General features: G+C 46.3%; 1 protein-coding gene across 2 annotated transcripts in view; it reads left to right on the top strand.

Moving 5' to 3' along the window:
* Positions 1–20,987, top strand: part of FGF13 (fibroblast growth factor 13) — a 201,259-nt gene that overhangs the window by 77,457 nt on the left and 102,815 nt on the right. Inside the window, exon 1 of one of the 2 annotated variants that reach the window (XM_066339443.1) lies at positions 5,609–5,677. The exons of the other annotated variant lie outside the window; for it this stretch is intronic. Coding sequence (XP_066195540.1) covers positions 5,647–5,677 — 31 coding nt within the window. The 5' untranslated portion in view covers positions 5,609–5,646. Of the gene's footprint in view, positions 1–5,608; positions 5,678–20,987 lie in introns of those variants that run through there. 2 annotated transcript variants of the gene reach the window in all.

Here is a 20,987-nt window from a genome sequence, read left to right as displayed (position 1 = left end):
AAAATGGAAACAAAAATATATTTTTAGGAAAACATACTTCAGTCTCACAGCAGGGTTGTCTATGTTTATCAGTCTTCTTGGGGAATTTTGGGAAGTGCTGTTCAAGTGCAATTTAGAGTCCATGGCTGCTGTTCACATTCTGTCTCAACAGCTGGAGTTGCTATAATTGCAATTTCCATATTGTGTCTATTCAGAGTCAATTAATAGTGTTCTGTCTCTTGGAGGAACAGGAATAATTTTCTGCCTCCTAATGGTGCGTGCAGGAGTGGGCAGGTCTGGCAGGGGCTGTGTGAGGCTGAGGCATCCCCTGGGTTTTGGGGCAGGAGCTTTTTTTGGTTTCCCAGGCTGAGTGCAGTGGAGCAGAGCCCTGCTGGACTGGGGCAGCCCAGCTGATCCACCCCTGCTCTGCAGCTCTGATTATCTGTGTGCTGATTCTCCCTTTGGCAGTTCTGGTTTTTGTCTCAGCTCTGAGCCATGTGGCTTCATTCATATATTTCATTTATGTCTTACCACTGCGTTGCTCTTCGAGCTGTGTTGAAAATTTTCTCTTCCTTTGCGGAGCTGTCATTGCCATTTTGGTTTTCTGGGTTTTATTTGCACAGGGGAGATCCATGAAAGTCACTGCAGTGCCATTTATATCCCCAATTCAGAAATGACAGTACAGGTACACCCTGTGCCTTCATCGCAGCACAGGTCACAGAGGAGAATTTGGCCATTCTGTCTTTCACTCTTTAATTATGATAGCACCCATTTAATCCATTGTTTTTTACCCTTTGTTCCTGCATTTGGCCCAGTTCAGCTGCTTTTTGTGCAGACTTATTGATTAGGTTAGACTACTGCCTGCAGGATTGGTCTAATTATAAGTAACAGAACAAATTAATGAGAAAGTAATAATAACCCTTCTGCTAATGATCCTCCCTGATCATTTCTGTATTCTCTGTGTAGTGCATGGATTTCTGAGCAGGACACCCTGAAACACCCTTCCAGTAGGAGCAGTGCAATCAAATCTTGTTCCTGAGTGTGATACAGTGATGCATGAAAATAAGATGAGGGAAAAGCCAAGTAAAATCAAAGTGATAAATCACAATGAAAAGTTTTTTCCCGATGGAAAACCTCGGAATGTTAGGACAGAAAATTAACCCATCTTCTAATATTTGTTTTCGAGTTATTCTTTCAATCCCATTTCAGAAGTGTTTCAACTTTGCTATTGAAATATACTATTGGAATATGGTTATTCTCTGTATAAATATATATTCTCTGTAATAAAAATATATATTCTCTGTAGTAAATTCCGGTTATGTCAGAAAGAAACCTAAATTAATTACGGTGGAAGTATGTATCACAGCCAGGGGGTGACCTTCCTGAGTGACCAGCATCTAATGCTGTCTGCTTTTTGTAATGTGCAAATCAGTGAGGCAGAGAAAGAAGCAGATGTCACTGGAATGACTGTAAGAACAAACTCATGCAATTATGCCATGCTGTGTTCACATTTTGCTTCTTCCAGAATCAGGTCAGTTTTGCATAAAATTTTTATTTTGCCAAAACTTGTTGTGCATCTTCTAGCTATTTTTTTTTAATTACTATTTTTTTTGGAAATAGTGCTTTAAGACCTGAAACCAAATTAGCCAAAGAGAGAAATGTTTATAAGGAACTTTTTTAATTAGCCAGAAGAAACCAGTACCTTGGTTAGCCTGAGGTGCTCTCCATTCAGAATGCTTTTTGTTTTATAAAACTGGCTGATGGTTTGACATCTTTAAGGTAAACAGATGCCCATGCTGAAGTATTTCCCTCAAGCTGAAACAGAGCCAGGGGCTGCAGCACACAGCAGAGCAGCGCTTCTCCCTGCCAGGCATCTCCTCTCCATCCCTCTGGGTGTTCAGTTTTCCTTGTGCACGACTGCCATGAGCTGCAGCTCTGGGGTGTGTTATGTCCTGCAGGTAACAGGGAACAGTCTGTGCCCTGCACAGAGCACTTGTGCTCATTATCCCCTTGGCATCCCCTTGGCATCCCCCGTCCCACGCAGGAGCTGCACTCAGCCTGGGGGAGTTAGCAGCTCCAGCCTGCTTGGCTTTTGTGCTGCAGCTGCTTCAGGTTTATGATGAAGAGCTGCTTCTTGGTTGACTTTCTCCCACTGTCAAGTGAGCAGTAAAAGAGAATTTCAAAACCTGTGTAAGCAGCGAGTTACTACAGACAGTTTCTGCCATGTGTGTGTGTTCTCATCTGAGCCAGGCTTTGTTAGGCGAGAAGTGGTGGAAGGTTCCAGAAAGAGCTTTTCTGAAACACTGCTGGTTTCCTTGGCTGATCTCAGTTTACTGACGCTCCTCTCGATGGCTGAATGATGGCTTGCTTCCTTCCAAGTCTCAAAATAGCCTCTACTATTGCTAGAAGAGGTTTAATAAAAAGCAATAATATTCAGCATTTGTTAGCCTGGGGTGTGGATGGCTGCTGGCTGGTGGAACTGCTTTGTCAAGGGGCAGTCACAGTGAGCAGAATGATCACCCCTGACCATGGCTGCTGGGTGCTGAGCAGGTTCCTGGTGTGCCCCAGCAGCAGGAGGAGGCTGCCCTGCCCAGGTGGCTCTGCCCAGGTGCTGCTGGTGGCACTGGGGAGTGACCCTGGGAGTGACAGCACCCAGGACGCAGAGCTGTCCCCACAGCCCTGGCAGTGAGCCATTTTCAGGATGGATATTTTTGCCTACCTGCCTTGCAGTAGAGTGTAATTGTTGGAAGGCAGAAGGATGTGAAAAGTGCAGGATAGCTGAAATACCAATAAATCTTGATTGCACCTTGCCCTCTTCTTCAGCAGAGGCTTATCTCAGTTATTTTTTAAATAGGGTGTCAGTGTACGTAGCTATTTAGGAATGTGTCTGTGGAATGGAAGAGGATGGGAATTGTGAAGTACGTCCTGACTTCATGCCTCTGAAACACAAATCTGGTACTGATCGTAGCCCCAGTGCAAATACGTCATTACAAGTTTGTGTTTAGAAGGCTAGATAAAAAGTAGATGCACTATACGTGTGTGTGTGTGTGTATTTACAGGACTTAAAAATGTACTTTTAAAATGGGCAGTGTTAAAACCGTGTTTGAATTAAGGATATAAAGTGCTTTGTTTTATTTTTTCCTTGTAACATCTTCCATCATTATGCATTCCATAGATGATCAAAGCGGAGCAATGATTGCCATGGGTGGGCAATCCTGCATCATAATGCAAGATGTCACAGAAGCAGGATATGGATAGACATGGCCAAGACAGTGTTTTCCACTGAGCTGACACGGAGAATTTACAGCACAGCTCAGGGTCACAGAGCCTTGCCAACACTGAGGTACATGTCTGTGCATGGGAATGATGATCCACGGGGAGAGCAGATGGGTGAAGGAAACATCTCCTGCAGAGCTGCCAGAGTTTTAACTTCAGAGCTTTTCTCCTGGCCTCTGATGAGCAGCTTATAGCAAAAACACAAGACACAGACAAAAGCTGAAGAACCAGAGACAACTTTTACTTTCCCTTTTTTTTTTTTTTTTTTTTTTTTTTTTTTTTTTTTTTTTTCCTGTTCCTGTTTAAAGGTTTTCCATAACTGAAAGCAAGGGTAACAACCCAGGTCAGACAAACTTAAATTAAGCTACCCTTTGATTTTTCTGAAGAAATCCTTTCACGATGTCTCAGTGGCACAGGAGGTGGCCTTGAATTCTTCAGTGTTTGAACTTAGGCAAGGCAGGGAGAAGAGGAGGAGATGTTTCAGATGGAAGGATTTTACAGCGTCTCAGGAGAGGCTTTTTTGAGAGGATTTGTCCTTGGTGTGTGGGTGAGGGCTGGTGGCAGAGGGGAGCAGGACCACCGTGGCTCCGTGCAGGGGTGACATGTGCTGATGGCTGTCCCGAGCAGCCTGGCTCACAGCAGGGCAGTGCCAGGCTCAAACCCTGCCCTGGGTCCTCCTCTGGCCCTGGTGGGGAGCAGATGTGGCTCTGTGCCTGCACAGCACCAGATCAGGGCTCTGCTACTGCGGGGACTAAAGAAGTACTGATTATTTCAGTTGTCCTTTTGGTTAGATGCTGTTAGGACACACCACGAAGGTCAGAAGCCTCTGGGAGCAGGGCAGGCATTCCTTGAGGCAGGCTTTTGGGCTGAGGTGGGATGCAGGCAGGTGTGGTGTGCAGGAGTGACTGTGCCTGCAGCAGGAGAGGAGCGGCAGAGAGCTGTGCTGTCCACGGTGGTTTGTCCCAAAACCTGCCCCACCAGAGGCGTCCTCTGCTCCAGCAGAGCACTCTGGGGACGTGTGTGACCGCAGCTGATGCTTTTGGGTGCCGTATAAACGTGGATCTGGGCCTGCCAGCTCTGCTGCTGTGGCAGGGCATTGCCAGGTGCTGGCGGTGCAGGTGTGTCCCCTGCGGTGTCACCTGCAGCTTTGGCCACAGCTGTGGGGTGAGGAGCCAAGGATGGAGACACACTGCTGCTGGCCCTGCCAGGAGGGGAGTGCTCACACCCCTTGGCTGTGGCTGCAGGGAAGCTGATGCTGAGGAGTGTCTGGGTGTGTCTGGTGCATCTCCAGCGCTGCTTTTATCACTGCATTTCCAAATTAGATGAAAGGAAAAAAAAAACAATTCGCATGTTACAGCATACTGACATGAAAATACATCATCCAGTGAACGGTGTAATTTCCTACATTGACTTTTAAATGGTAAGACACAAGTGTGTGTGTGTGTGGAGCTCAGCAGGGCAGTTCCTGTTGGTGGCAGGGAGCAGCAAAAGCCAAGCCCCAGCTGCAGACCTTGTGGAAAGTAGGTTTGGAAAGGATTCACAGAGGCATGGAAAGCTCTGCTGGGCTGGTTGAGGAGGAGATAAAACCTGAATCCACTGCTTGGAGGGCTTTAGTGGGAGGGGTTCCTGCAGCACTGCAAGCTGGTGGTGGAGCCTCCTGCGCTCCCGTGGGAGGCAATCATGACAAATATTTTCTCTCAGGAAAGTGGAAGTAATGACATATGTCATGTGTGTACTTTTTGTTTGAGATGTGCATGACTGTAAAGAAACAGATGGCTCCTTTAATTCTGATCATGGCATGTGGCTTCTCTGATTATGAGTCTATTATTCCTATACAGATTTTTTTTTTTTTTAATAAATTCTTTCAGAAGGGGGAAGGAAGTAAAATTGCCTTGCATCAACTCATTAAAAATTACCAGGAACAGTAATGGTTATTAGGAAAGCTGTGTCCAGTGAAGTACAAATATGTTGCCTAGAGCAGCCTGAAAAAAACCCAAGCCAACAAGCCACAAATAAAATGTAAATGCTAATTCCCAGGAGGATGTTTGTATCCCTGTGTTCACAGAGGGAGCTGAGGCAGTTCTCCATCACACCCTGCTGAGGTTCCTCTCCATCTGCACAGGCTGAGCTCACAAGGCAGCAGTGTGGGGTGCACCCTGAACCCTCCTGCTGCTGCCCACACACTTGCAGGACACAAAGGCAGGAGAATTTGGCCTGCCTGACTTCAGCACACGCCTGTTCCTTGGGCACTCCTGCTCCAGATTTCTCCAGTCGCTGCCTGAGTGCATCCCGAGCGTTTATTTTTGTTCAGGCGGGGTGGGCACGGGGTTTGGATGGCAAGCTGGACAATCTTTGCTCTCCCAAGGACCCAGCCAGCCCAGCAGTGATGGAATGGGGAGAAGGTGGAAGTCCATAGCTCAAGGTAGGAGATGTGGTGCCTTTTCCTCCCCTCCTCCTGTGCCCCAGGGGGTTAAAGCCCCCAGACCAGGGTGATGTGGCTGTTGTGACAGGCTTTTTTGCTTTGTCCTCCCTGGAACTGTTTTCCTGTGGCTTGTGCCCACGGGTCCCTGCCAGCATCCCTCCCTGCCTCCCAGTAATTCCCTGCTGTCCTTGCTAGCCTCACTCCTTGCCCTGGGGTCCCCTCAGCCCTTTCTCTGCTCCCCACAGTGGAGTGCTGGAGCATGAAGGTGCTACTGCTGCAAACCCTTCAGCACATCTGTTGCTGTGAGACGGTAATTTGATAGAGATCATTAAAACTCTGATGATTACAGGCCTTCATTTCACTTCTTAAACGTATAAATTGGTTTGTTCTTTTTCTTTTAGTGCCTCTCAGTTGAAGAGAATCCTAGATTCAAACAGACTGTGTTTCCTTCTGACCTAATGAATGTGACACTGTAATCAGCCTCTCAGGAGTCTGATGGGACTCCATCCTGATGTGTGATTCAGAGCAGTGCTAATTCCTCCAGCCTCACTGAGGAGTGAGATTGGAGCTCGTTCCCCAGATAGATGGGCAAGGCTGCGGTGTTTTAAGTGCCTTTTGGACGAAATGAAGATGTATCCACTTCACAGTGACAACATTTAAATAGATCCTAGCTTTCAGTGTGCAGGCTTGGTGACCTTCTGGTGAATGTGAAGGCTTGGTTGTGCTGCATGTGATCTGCTGGTGTTTTGAACACTCTGTTCCCTTTTTCCAAGAGTCTCCTTCACCCTCAGGGATGACAGCGTAGGTGGGGAACATTCCTCCTGATGTTAGAAATTGAATGTTTCTCTACAGAGTGGTTTGGAGACTGATTGGCTTGATTGTAACCTGTCTTCATAAAAACATCCTACCTGCTATCAGCTCTTCACCATGAAGACTTTTGGCTTTGTGCTTTATTATGCTGATACTTTCTGAATGCTTGGGCAAGTGCTGATGGCGTTGAAATGAGGAGTGTTAGAAATGAGAGAGGAAGGTGGGGAGAGGAGTTCCACTGTTCCACTTATGGAACAATCATCCTCATTTGAGTTTTGAAGGGGGAGTTCTGTGTTCAGTGGCCTGGGGGAGAGGGAAGGAACATCCAGGGGGTTTTAAAAGGCTTGAGAGGTGCTACTGCAGGTTTGTCCCTCTTCCTTGAGGACAGAATAGGACTGACATGAGAAATAAGAGCAGTGATGGAAAATGCACGTTCCCTCCATGAGGCTGACCCCTGCAGCCACGCTCCTGGAAAACCCAGGGCAGAGCAAACATCCATCCCCTCAGAGTGTGGATAAATCTGTGCTTTGGGGCTCCTTGGACACTCCTAGAAGTAACTCCGTGATCAAATTCCAAGCCTGGAGCACTAAAATAACCCGAACTCTTATTCTGCTTGCTCATTTCCAAATTTCTGGAGAGGCTGGAGGAGTTTATTTTGTTTCACTGAAATAGGACTGAAGGTTAACTAAAATGCTGTATAACTGTATGTCTTCACTGCCCTTCTCTTGATTTATTACTTTCCATGTTTCAATGCCTAAAATCTCTTTGTAAACAGAGGGAAAACAGGAAATGTTAACAAACTTAAATTATGTGGATTTTCTTGGCCAGAGAACACGGCAGGAAAATGCAATCAAGATGTGGTCACAATTCTAATTGACATAGACTGAAAAATCCTTAGAAATTAAAACTTAAATTTGGCAGGAAGTAGGAGCGCACTGGTTTTTTTTTTTAGAAAATCAAAAATAAGATCTAATCACTTTGATAACAGAGCATTTATTGGAGGGAAGGTGGATTTCGAGAAGAGCACAGGCTGCATTGTTCCAGAGCCTGTGTCTGGTGCAGTTCTACAACACTTTACAGCCTCCAAAGACAGCACAGCTTAATTGTCAGGAGTCATTTTGAGAGTATTATACTTGTGGAGCTTTGGGGCTTTTGCTCCCTCTGATCTGTCTGCTGAGCTCAAGGGTAGAAACCTCTCAAAGAGGACTGAGAATTTCCTGCTGTCACCACCACCTTGGCTCCTTCTGATGCTCCACAGAGACTCCAGAGCTGTAGGAGACCCTGTCTGGGATGTGGTGATGGGGAATGGGATGAGAGCCACCCTGTGCAGGTGACTCAGTGGAAGGAAGTGTGTCAATTCTCCCTGGAACCCCACTGCAGCACTTCATTCCCTTGTAATATCGTGGTTACTAAGGAGTAGATTACGTATTCACATTACAGTAGCAAAATAAGAAAGAGATATTAATTATTTAGCAGGTTTCTCAGGAGGCCTTCTAAAAAAAAAAAAATTGAGGAAGAACGTTAGAAGTGTTTTGAGAAAGAAAATTACTGGATGAAATTCTCCTTACTTCTCTCTGAGCAGCCCCTTTGAAACTGAGTTCCTCCCCATGAATACATGGAAGGATCTGTCATGGGGAGTGAGGGAAAGCAGAGATGAGCCTGAGCTGGCCAGCCCACAGAGGGGACAGAGGATGTGTTGTCCCTCCAGCTAAAGTGAGTTTTCTCAGTTAAAATGAGAGACATCAAGGGCAGGAAAACTCTGGTCCTAGTCCCAGAACCCTCCATGCACATACCAGGTGCTTCTCCCAGCTCTGGTGGCTTGGCTGTGTGAGATGTAGTGGCTGGAAATGAAAACAAATAAATGAACGAATTCAGTTTAATGAACCTTTCCATGTGCTGTGACCCCAGAGGTGGCTCAGGGGTGTCAGGAGGGCAGCAGCCTGCAGTGCCATTATTCACCTTGCCTGGGAGCCTGACTTGGAAGAGGCAGGTTTTTTGTTTAGGAAACAGCAAACGTGCCACAAAATAGTGCAGAGATTATTTTGTTGTTGTTGTTAAGCAGTTGATTTTACTGAGTAGCAGAGGGTCAGAAGTCTGCTACATGCCTGTTTCTCTTTTGTGAACAACAACATTCTTTCTTCAAGTGTGCTAAGTCCACAGAAGGTGCATTGTGTTAAGCTACTTAGTTCCTCTGCTAGAGGACTCAGAATTAGTCTCTCAAGGATTTTGTGCTTCACCTCCAGCTACTGAAATGGGTTGATGTAGTTCAAGGGCCAGGCTTAATTATCCTGGGCTTGATGACATTTACAGGTACACCTGTAAATGCCTCTGCTTAAAGGCTAAATGTTGCCTCAGTTGTATTTGTACCTTCTTTTTAGTGTCATTTTTTTATTAAGCACAGAAGGATTTTTATGGGGTTTTTTTTTTCCCCAAATGGGCAGCAGCTCTCTGCAGCTGCTTTGTACACTGATGGCAGCCTGGACTGCATACCAAGGTCACAGGTTGGTTCTTAGTATTTCAATTATTTGTCCTTCCTGTATTTCCTTTCCTGAATGGTTAAACTGTCCTTTCAAACAGATACAGCAGGGAGTTTGTCAGTATTGTCTGCAAACTTGTGTCCTGCATGACTGTCGTCATGGTACTACTGTCTTTATTGAAGAATTTCGCTTCTTCTAGTTAAATAATCCTTCACCAGATTAAAAAAAAAAAAAAAAAAAAAAAAAAAAAAAAAAAAAAAAAAAAACCACAACACCTCAAAACGTTATAAGATTCTTGCATTTTAATGGATTTCAAAGCCTGAGCAAATCAAGGATTTGCTATTTCCCTGAAGTTTTCCTGAGACAGAAGAGGCATTTGGCTCAGCAGGTCATCTCTGATGCTGTCTGAAAACAAGGCTGCAGTCACAGGTATATAGATGGTGGCTGCTCTAATGAGTGCAGGTTACCTCAAATTGCTTTAATGAGCCAGTGCAGTTGTGTTAGGCTTATTGAATATCTGAATTAATGGCTTGGAAGGAAGTTTGTTAGCCTGCTTTGCTAGAGACCAAATCAAACAGCCTGGCATATTCTACAATGACACGGAATAGCAGAATTGGAATTTTAATTTACCTCAGGCTGCGTGTGATCCTTTCTATTAATAACTCAGCCACGTACCAGCAGACAGGTGTTAAAATAACAATCCCCTGGGGAGGGTGCTGGCTCTGCACATGCACAGGTGGCCCTTCCCATCACGGTTTTAGTTTTAATTGTGATGTCAGTGAGCTGAGCCCCTGGGTGGACCCGCCCTGCCCCAGGTGCTGTCATGCTCCTGTCCCTCCCTGTGTGTCAGGAGGCTGCTCAGGGTCCTGTCAGGCTGGAACCAGCCTGTCCTGGAGGAGACCAGCTGCTTTGTGGTGCACACCTGGGAACAGCCCAGCAGAGGCTAATTTGGGGCAGTCTTTGGGCGTGGGGCTGGGGCAGTCAGAGCCTCTCAGTCTGTGAGAGAGCTGAGGTTCTGGTGAGGCTGGACACAGGAACCTCCAGGGCAAGGCACAGGCAGAGGGTGGGAATTGTTCCTTTGGGGAGGGCAGGAGAGGAGCTGCCTGTCTGCCCTGGGCAGTCAGGGTGCAGTTGTTTGGTGAGGAGGATGTTTGGATGTGCAGACTTCACACAAAAGGATGCATTGAAAGAATTTAACAGGTTGGAGGATCTTTTGCCAGAGAGTCAAAGCTCAAAGACACAGGTGAAAACAGAGGAGGCAATACTGTATTTCTAGCAAATATACAAAGAAAGTAAACTTTGAAAATGAGATGTGAGCGAAGAATTTAATAGTCAAAGGACAAGATGCAGGGGAAGAATGATGTGACCAAGAAACCAAACCAACCACCACTTTAGTATGGGAAAATGAATTATGGAATTTTTTGTAATTTAGAGTCAAATTAGCAAAGATTAATTTCTGTGTACTAAAAAAATTACCAATCAGTTGTTGGCTATGATTGCTGTTATTGAATAGCTTTGGAAAGTACAACCACAAAGTCTGTAATCTTACATGTAAATCAGTGTTTGCTAGACATGATATATTGACTGAAAATGACAGATTATGAATCACAATTTGATTGTTTGGAGCTTTGAGTGTTCTGCAAAAAGACATGATTTAAACTGTAACTTTGAGCCTGGAGTTTAATGATCTTAGGGAAAGAAATGCTGTAGAAACTGGAAAATCAGATTCAGATTTCCATCTACTGTCTTTCAGGGCAGCACCACTGATAAAGGGATTTATTGTTTGCTGAAATTGCATCTGGGTGATCTCTTCCACTTCTCCTGGCAGAGAAGGAGAGGAAATGTGAGAAACTGGCCGAGTGTTGAGGCAGTGCCTGAGAGGGTTGACAGAGCAGCAGGAGCAAGGCACAGAGAGAGCTGGGCAAGGCTGGTGCAGGGGCTGAGTTTGTGGGTGCCTACAGACACATCCTCACACAGGCTTCAGTCAGAGTGTTCCTGTCTGTTTGGGTATAAATTTGGGTGTAAACGTGGCACCTCGGGGGCGCTCAGGTGTTAGTCAGGTGTTAGCAGATGTTCTCCCCCAGGACACCGTGTGAGGTTGTGGCTGCCTGTGGAGAAGTCTCTTGCAGGGTCAGAGGGAGCAGTTGCTCATTGTGACATGAATTTCAGTAAGAGCCCTCATGTCTGGCCAGACTCTCATCTCCCTCACATGAGCTGTGCCGTGTGATAACAGGAAGGATGGAGGGGAGGACCAGACTCCTGGAGTGGCAGCAAGTTGAAATCTTCCATGATTTGTGAGCATTCACATCAGCATCCAGTAAGAAAAAATCTACCTGTGAGGAGGAGTCTGCTTTCAGAAAGACTCATTTGGTGGCGTTTTGCAGCATCAAATGGCCCATCTCAAAAGAAAAGCAGTACCTTGATCTAACTAATTTTATCAGCATAATTTAATTTGTGACCGCAGAACATTTGATCTACAAATTAAAAGCAGAACTCAAGTGAGCGTGGAGGGGGCAGGAGCTGTGGGTGTGTTCTGATCCAGGAGGCAGAGACATGTGTGGTGGTGGCATTTCTTGGATCTGAGGGTTGAATCCATGGAAATGCCTCTCCAGACTCAGCCCCTGGCAGACCCTTTTTGTCCTGGCCCTGCTGCCTGGGCTCAAGGCTCAAGGTGGCTGTGACATTTGTGAAGGTGGGCTTGCTCCAGGTGCAGGTCCAGGGGGGAAGGAGGATTGTCCAGCACAAGCAGTTCCAGAGCAGCGAGTTGCTTCAAGGAAAGCAGGCTGTCAGCTTGACCACACATGCGTGTGGCTGCCATAATTAAATAAATCTAATGTTTATTTTATCAGCAATTATTAATATATTAATATAATATATATAATATATATTATACATTATATGTTATATTTATCACCAGTTATTAATATAACATAATTCTATTGTGTTATACATTAATTGTTATATAATTAATATATAACATAATATACACATTATTTACATGAAATGGTAATTATAAATACCTAATATCTTGTTTCATTTTAATATAATTCTAAGCGAGCAATTGAACAGGAGCTGTGGCAGCCTCAGCAGTGAAGTGTCCCCTGTCCCCAGCACTGCAGGCTGGCTGCCTTCCACACCAGATGGGGCTGAACTCCTCAAGAAAAAACATCCAGAGGGGCCAGACACGATGCTCTCAGCTCTGACATCTTAAGCTTGTCATAGATGCTGAGCCTGTTTCACCCAACGTGATTATCTCTCCCTCTGTCAAGGAGGCAGATGCCTGAGCTAGGAAATATCATCCCCAGCCTGTCAGCTGGATGCTATAAATGGAAATAGGTCTTTAAAAGCCAAAAATTATATTTAGTTGCAGGGAGGGGGGAGAGGAAGGAAAAAAAAAAACAGAAGAAAAAGAATAAATAAAGTCCGAACCCTTCAGAAATGGAACAAAGGAACAACAAAGCACTTAGGTTGGCCCTAATCATCTGCAAATGTTGATGCAGTCATTAAATGTAGACTGCATAGATAAAAGTTACTCTTCTGTCACTCCTTTTATCTCTACCTGAAGCATTCACTTGCCAGTCAGGTTTCCGTGTACAAGCCATAAATATTCAGCGTTTTCTGGAATAGTTTTTTGCCAGTATTTGCTTGTTTTCATCTCAGCTCTCCATATGCCAGGAGCAGCAACAATAAAACGCTGTGAGCTGGAGGTGTGCATTTAGGTGATTTACCCTTGGATAGCCTGCAAAGGCCTTATCTGACCAGGTTTTAATAACCTCGTGATGGAGAGTGAGCCAAAAATGAAATGAAAGCCTGTCTGGTTTCGGTGTGGAGGGAATGTGGCTGTGCTGCAGTCAGTGCCAGAGCAGCTCTGGTGGGCTGTGCTGTGCCCTGGGACAGAGCTTGGCCCTGTGTTAGTGCCTGTGTGTGGTGCTCAGCAGCTCCGGGGCTCTGAGGCCATCCAGGAGAGGCTGGGGTGACCTTTCCCAGGTGTTCCACTGCCTGCAGCCTTGGGCTGCCCGCAGCACCTGGCCTTGCCTAATTATTGCAGCTTGAGAGAAAAAGCGTTCTTGGGAGGTTTTACTTCTCTAGAAACGGACAAAGTTGTTCTTGGGCAACTCCCACTCCCCGTTTTTGGCTGAATATTTAAATAAATATATTTATTCTTGGGGAATAACTGGGGAGAGTTGCACCTGTGCAGTGCTGTAGGAATGGGGGCACAGCAGCCTGCCCATAGTGTGAGCTGTCAGGGGCACAGCAAGGTGACAGAAATACTCAAAATGTTCCCTTGACTTTGTGCTGGAGCATCTGTGTTGGTTCCCCGGGAGGGGGGAGGTTGTGCAGCCCTTTTGTGCTGGTCAGCTGCTCCTTTTGTTGGAGACAGGTCTCCTGGCAGGGCTCTGAGATCAGATCCAAGTCCTGCTGGCTCTCCTGGGGCTGTGCGAGCCCAGCCAAAGCCTCGGATGAGGCAGGATTTTGTTTGTCCCCGTGTCCCTCTGGGGTGGGATGGGGGCGATTTGCAGCAGGCAATGAGCTGTGGGGTGTGTGTCACCTGCCCACAGGTAACACCTGTGCAGGACACAGAGCACTTTGTGGCCTTTGCAAGGGCCCATGGAGAACAGCCCGTGAGTGCCCATGAAGAAATTCTTGCAGCAGTTGACTCTGGAGTGTTTCACTGAAGACGTGTGCTGTTATCCTGCCACAGGTTCACTAAAAAAATATTTGTGTGCTTGTTTTTCTGTTCTCTCCTTCCCACCCCTATGATTACATGGCCTTCAGTGGAATTTGGTTGCTGTTTTTTACTTCAGTTCCCTACTCAGAGACTTTCATTTTTTTATTCTAGTATTCTGATTTAGCATCAGAAAGAAAATAACATTTGACCAATAAAAATTAGAGATGACAACTTTTTTGGACAACTAAGTCTTTGAAAATTAATTTCTTATTCAGTTTACAATTTCTATTACGTAGACCAACTGGATTGCAGAAGTTGTAAAAAAATGCAACATATTCTACGCCTCTGATGTGTTATTTATGAACGCATTATAGTTACAATAATGCACTAACAGGGCTGTTGTGACAACAGCACCTTATCTGAAAAATGGGAATTTGCACTATGAAATAGTTAATTAAGAATTAGAGAATAAATGGAGAAGGTGCATACGGATTGACAGCACTAACATAGTAACAGGCAGCCTTTTTATGGGTCTGAGCAGCACAGAAAATGAGAAAGCCTGATGGAGGCAGGAAAAGTCCTAACTGCTGGAGAAACCTAGAAATTAGTCTGGTGCCTGCAAACCTCATCTGTCTTAACAGAATTGTTGGAAAACTTCTGGGACTTTGCGGACCTGATTTGGAGAGAATTGCAGTGGTAAATACAAAAAATAAAATGGCATCTGTTACTGTGCAAAGACCAGTGGAGAACTTAATCCTGCATGGGACTTGCTGGGGAGAATCAGAACACATTTGCCAGATGCAAGATAATGTCAAGTAAATATTTAAAGCGGTAATGGCACCAGAGCGTGTTAGAGCACAGAGAAAGGCACTGAAAGGGAGTTAAATGCTTCCCATTCAGGCAAGTAACACCCAAGGGCAGGCAAACTCTGGTGGCTGCTGAGAGGTGGTGGAGACTCTCTGGTGGGCTATAAATACTTTACCACCTTTTCTCTGCTTCCAGCATCCTTTCACTGTGGCTTTGCCACTGTGGTGCTTTTGTGCTGTCACTTTCCTGCAGGTGCCGTGTGGTGTGAGGGATTTTGGTCAGTGTTGGGCGCACCTGATTGTCAGAATGCAGCCAGGGTGTAGAGATGGACCCTGCTGAGTACACCTGGACTCCGCAGAGAGCCTCTGCACATTTTTGCCAGCAGAATCTTCTGTGGAACTATCTACTTCCCCTCTGGTCTGACTGTTTCATTAATTCTGGGCACACATAACACCACAGAGTGGTGAAAGAAACCTCGAAGGTCCCCTTGTCCCAGCCCTGCCACAGGCAGGGAAGCCTTTCAGTGGCCCAGGGTGCTCCCTGCCCTGCCCTTGGGCACTTCCAGGATCCAGGGGCAGGCCCAGCTTCTCCTGCAGTGATGGAATCAGTAAGGTTGGAGCAGGCTCCAAGATCCTGCCACCAGCTGTGGCCATCTCCATCTCCGTGGGTAGCCCAGATCACTGACTGTCGTGCCCATTGCTTCCTGAACACCTCCAAGGATGATGAATCCACCACCAACCTGGGCAGTCCCTAACAATTCCTCACCACCCTTCCAGGGAAGGAATTCTTCCTGATGCCCAGGCTGGGGAAAACATGGTTTGTTCCTAGTTCTCTGGCCGACCTGAGCTTTGGCCTCTTTCTGCCTAAAACTTCCATGAAATCCCCATTATTTCCACTTCCTGGAGAGAAACTAGATGAGATACAGCATGCACGCAACCTGTCAGCAGCACAGTTTATGTTTTGTTCACCCACAGCTGTTTCAAGTGCCCTTCCAGGCTACTGCCCACAGCGGGACACTTTGTCTAGACATGATGTGGAGCTAAAGCTGTTAGTCAGAATCTATTAATACACGATATGCAAAGCATTCCTGGAGGTAAACTTCAGGGCTGAAATGTCAGATGTGGCCAAGGGAAGCTCCCTTTTGTCATGCTATCTGGTGGCAGAGGGGAAGTTGTGCCAGGTGAGGAAGGTCTGAGCCCCAGCAGGGCTGCAGAGCTGAGCCAAGCCCGTGTCAGCCCCTCAGCTGGGAGACACAGCAATTACAGCACTACCTCCAGTCAGAAAATCGACAGAACCATCCAATGTATGTGAGAGTGACAGTGAGTCATCTCTGATCATTGTGTTCAGCAGCCTGGAGATCCACAGGCAGCCAGGACAGCCTCCATCCCACATCTGCATGACAGCTCAGGACAAGGAGAGCAGCTCAAAGTCACTGCCTGCTGCCTCCAGAGAGGGCTTCTCACAGGCTGGTCGCAGAGCTCGGAGACAGGTAGGACCATTCTGGGGTGGGATGGCACTCCTGGCATCTGCAGCTTTTCCTTTTCCCCTTCTCCTTAGTCTGGAGGCAAGCAGGTGCATGAAATAACAAGCGCAGAAGTCTTTGTCAGCTGTGTATCTGTTGTGAAATTATTAGACAAAGGCAGACTAAAATGTTAATAACATTTTGCAAACTGCTCTTTGGAATTTGAGTTCAGGAGCAGAGTGCACGGGGAGAATGGAAGTTACAGATTAGTAAATTTAAAGGTAAGAGGAGAGGTGGGTTTGTTTGCGACCTGCGAAGACCTCGTTCCCTAAATGAATTCTTTGAGAAGCTATTAGAAATTAATTTCAGGTTTTCCTGTAGTCGCTCAGAGGTGTAAGTGGGGTTGTGGGGGCTGATATTAAAAACACTGTGAGTGCTTATGTGGCGTACAGGGCAAGGAGCAATGGAAGGGCTCTGGTGATTGGGATGGTGCAAATGGTGCTGAGAACACAGTTTGTAAATTGGAGCTGTCCACAGCACTGCAGGGCTCAGGAAGGAGAGTTTACAGGCCCGGTGTACTCCAGCATTTGTTTTGACAGTTGTTTGGGCCAAATATTCAGCTACTGCAAATGCATCTATAACTTTCCTTGGTATTTTTTTTTTGTTTAACTGGAGCCGGTGTGAATCCGTGTGTTTGAGACATTTACAGCAGCAGCACCCTTCCCATGCTTAAAAGTTTTCCCATCAACTTTCAGAATTAATGTTTTCATTTCTTGGCAGGTATGTAAAGTCCCAGTAGGCATAAATTCGGTAATGACACAAAACAGGGACTTGTCTCTAATATGGGTGATTTCAAAGCAGTAAAAAGTGAGTGTGGTGTCCCGAGGCAGCTCCCCAGCTACACTATGCAGCAGGCAACATCCTTAGTTTGAACAGAGTGGCTTTGTCTTGTACTAAGATAAAGGCCACTTGCTGCCTCCTAAAAACCAGAAGCTAATTTATAGCTCAGTGTTGAAACAATGTCTTTTTTCTAAGACACACATTTGTCTTTGCTAACTTTGATAGACTGTTGTAAGCTAGAGGACTGCAGCATTCACTTCATGCACTGGAATGTGAAATGTGATGATTTTTTTCTTAGAGCTCTGCTGTGCTTGCTGCCTTGGGTTGTTTTTTATGTCATTTACGGTGCTGAACATCAATGCGAGCATATTATGCAATGTAGTATAAAAATACACAAAGGCAATAAGCTCCACTGTTATTTCTGCTCTAAGAGAACAACCTTATTTGATCATTTTGCCTTTTGATTTCTGGAGAAGTTAATTCCAAGTATTGTGTTGCATCTGGAGTGTTTGTGCAGCAGTAGGAGCTCCTGGTGCAGAGCTCCAGGTGTCTCCCGTGGCTGGCAGTGGATGGTGGTCGTGTAGCTCAGAGGGTGGCATCCACCCAGCCATGGAGATCACCTTCCAGACATCTGAATTTCATGCCGAGCTGTGTGCAAATGCGTGCTGGTTTGTAAAAGATCTACATTTAATGTCTGCATTGTGACCCTGTCGCTGTGTCCTTCCCGGTGGTGACATTGTCAGTCAGGAGTGTCTGGCCCTGGCTAGAGCAGCCCAGTGACCTGCTGGGCCACAGTCCCCCAGATGAGTTGTTTATGGTTTGACTTAGCACACTCTTGGGTTTTTACTCTTTTTGGCAGACACGTACCACTGGAATCGCTCTTGGGTCAGGCTGCAGGGTGCCAGCACTGTGCAGGTCAGGTGTGAGCACAGACCTTTCTGTGCACACAGACATCACTGTGAGGGGCTCTGAGCTGCAGCTGTGGCAGCTCCCCTGGTCACTGTGGTCACCCTGGTCACTGTGGTCACTGCTCACAGCCCTGCTGTGACTGCCCCTCTCCCCTCGCCTTCAGCTGGCCCAAGGAGCTGGCGGCTACCCCTTGAAGTAAAATAATAATGTCATTTAAGGCCGTACTGTGCGGACAATATGGTAATTCTGGTGCAGTTATTGCTAGTTTAGCAGATCTGCTGGGCAGAATGTGGGGCTGCCATGGCAGCATGCAAAAGGGAAGCTGAGAAGGGTCTCAGTACACAGAACATCTGCTCTACAAGTGATCATTAAGGTGGACAGGAAAACAGGCAATTCAGTCTTCTGTTAATGTCTTGTTGCTGATTAAATTGATGAACAGAGAAAAGTGAAACTCTTCTCCGTATTTACGTCGTGTTGTAGACACACTGAGTAACAATGAGAGCATAATTACACGTGGGTTTCTGCAATGTCTGAAAGGCTTTAGGTTAGTGTAGAGAGGAAAAACATTTCCCAGTACAGCTTCTAAAACTGTGTCAAGCCCCTTCTGAAGGGCAGTCCTTTTATTTCGGGAAAGGGGGAATGGGGTGTTGTGAGTGTTGTTCCTCAATAGATGGCTGTTCAAGTGGGTATAATAAATAACACCACATGGGCCAGATGGGGGGAAGAATTGTCAGATTGTTGGAGGTGGATTATTCAGTCACCACGTTGGCAGCTGGGCTGGGGAAGGCTGCTCCAGCAGTGGCTGCTGCAGTAGGTAGCACACTAAGCAGAAATGACAGGGTAGGCAGAGGGTTCTGCCTGTGAGAATCACTCCACTGAGCATACAGCTGAGTTGTAGTTTCCAAGGTGGTGTAACTTGCTGGGTAAACTTTTGGGGTGTGCATCAAGTGATTTGTGCAGAATCACCTGTGGTGGGGATCCAGCTTAACTAAAGCTTAGTCTAAGAAAACTGTGACAAAATATTGCAGCCTTTCATTTGACTGTTTTAAAATCCACCTGTTTAGTGTACATATGTGTGTATAGGGCTCTATCTGCAAAAGCCTAATCTTTAACCTGTTAAAAATATTTTCCAACCTTGAAATGAAGAATGACGTTAATTTCAGGTTAAATTATATATAATTTTTTCCCTGAAAAGACTTCTCTGCTATTCAGCCTCTGTGTGCATGGCTCTTTGCCACTTTGGGTGGGCTGCTGAAGCAGAGCAGGGTCCAAGGTTCTGCTGCTCCCCAGCGTTGTGAGAACACTCTTTGCTCCTCTCCCATGGCACACCCAGGATTTTGGCTTCTGCTGATGAGTTTTCTGTCCTTTGCTTTGCAAGTTTTCCTCTGAGGCCATTTCTCTGAACAGTTCTTTCTGTAATGAGTTTGAATTTTAAAACACTCAATTCCTTGCATCCTTCCTTTTGTTAATCCTCAGTAAATGGGGCAAATAATTGGGAGGTGTCACCTGTCCTTTTGTGAATTGTGCTTCTGTTCTTGTCTGCGTCTTCCAAGAGAAATGCCCAGGAGCTGCAACTTCCAGTGACAGTCTCTGAACAGACTTCCAGGCTGGTGTTCATCTCCTGCTCCCCAGGGGCCTGGCTCATCCTGCCAGATTTCCGGGAGGGATGCAGTCTATTATTTGATGATTCCTTGTTTTGCTCTTCCTAGAGGATCCTGATCTTTTTCAGTTCTTTCTTTGTGTTTTTGTTGCTTTGTTGCGTTTTTTCTTCCTTTCCAACTCTAGGGAAGTTTGTCTCTTTGTAGCGCAGCTGTTGTCAATGGTGCTCCATAGATAGGAAGAAAAAAGGCATTCCCACTACTCTCTACTTCTCTTACAATTTGAAGCTATTCTCTCAGCTCCAAATAGGGCTACATTAATAATTTAATTCTCATTAAAGTTACGATACACGATTCTAATATTTCATAAACAGCACACTATAGCTGTCCAAAGCTTTCAAAAACTGCTAGCTTCCCATTCATTCTGAACCTTTCCAGCAGGTCTCTAGACACCTTCTCCTCTGCATGCCTGATTTGCACCACACTTCAAGGGTATTATCTTGGAAACATTGACATTCCTTGCTTTTTCTCTTAAACTTTGTCAATGAAGAATGCAAGTTCACTGCAGTGACACAAATTGTCACAATGATTTTTAAATTTAACTGTGAGTTGGTCAGAGTGGATTTTATGGTAGAGAGGGGCGAGTGAGGCTCATATTTTCCTCTGGAGTTGCTGTGCATCTGCTCCTGTGTTCTGTGATGCTCCTGTCCTGTGTTGGTGGAGCAGAAAGAGAATTGTCTGCTCCAGCTGCTGGAGTGGCAGCTTGATCCCAGAAGCCAAATCCTTGGTGGCTGTGCAATTTGTTTGGGTTATCTCCCGCCGCTGGCCAAGCAGGTCCTGCTCTCCAGTGTCCCCAGTCCCACCCTGGTGTGCTCCCAGTGCTCCCTGTGCCTGTTGCTTCCCGCACACACGCTGCACAAAAACAAAGAGCACCCTGTGAATTACTGCCTTGTCTGCTGTGCTGCATGCACCAGCCCACCTGTTTGGAGAGCAGCCAGCTTGCATTTATTTTAGCAGATGGGGAAAGCAGGAAACCGCTCGGAACAGGCAGAGGAGAAATACTCATTCATTCATTCATTCATTTGTTCGTTCATTCAGGGGCAGGCACAGCAGAGCTGAGCTGCAGAGTTCAGACAGGAGTGGGCACATCTGGCCTGGCAAACCCACAGGTGCTGATGGCTGGGAAGGGAAAGGTGCTGGCTCTGCACAGTGGAGAGTAAACTGAGGCTGTTCCTTAGCCCCTGAGCAGCAGGAGTGTGGATCTGCTGGTCACAGCCCAGGTGCAGGAGGCTGACAGCCCTGCCTGCAAACTGCAGTTCTCCCAGACCAGGCTCTCACAGTCACAGCACTGTTCAGGGAGGGAGAGACTCAGAGGTCATCAAGCCCAACCATTTCCCCAGCACCATGGTGTTTCCCACCAGGGTGTGTCCCCAGGTGCCACATCTACACTTTCACATCTTTTGAATCCCTCCAGGGGCTGATCCCAACAGCAGCTGATGCAGTGTTTCCTGATACCAAACCTCCACTGAAACAACATTCTGCTGCTGACACCAGGCTTGGGATGAGCTATTGATGTGCTGGCTCTTCCCGTTTCTTCCCTTATTGCTCCTTGCAGCTGCAGGGTAGAGCAGGACACTCCTTGTGCTCCTGAGTCTCCCTTGCTTGCCTTTGGCACCAGAGTCTTTCCAAAGGCACCAAAGTCTCCCTTGCTTGCCCTTGGACTTCTTGTTGCAGCTTC

Source organism: Sylvia atricapilla, chromosome Z, assembly GCF_009819655.1.
Source record: "Sylvia atricapilla isolate bSylAtr1 chromosome Z, bSylAtr1.pri, whole genome shotgun sequence".
NCBI classification, from domain to species: Eukaryota; Metazoa; Chordata; class Aves; order Passeriformes; family Sylviidae; genus Sylvia; species Sylvia atricapilla.
This window is presented reverse-complemented; position numbering and strand designations above follow the sequence as displayed.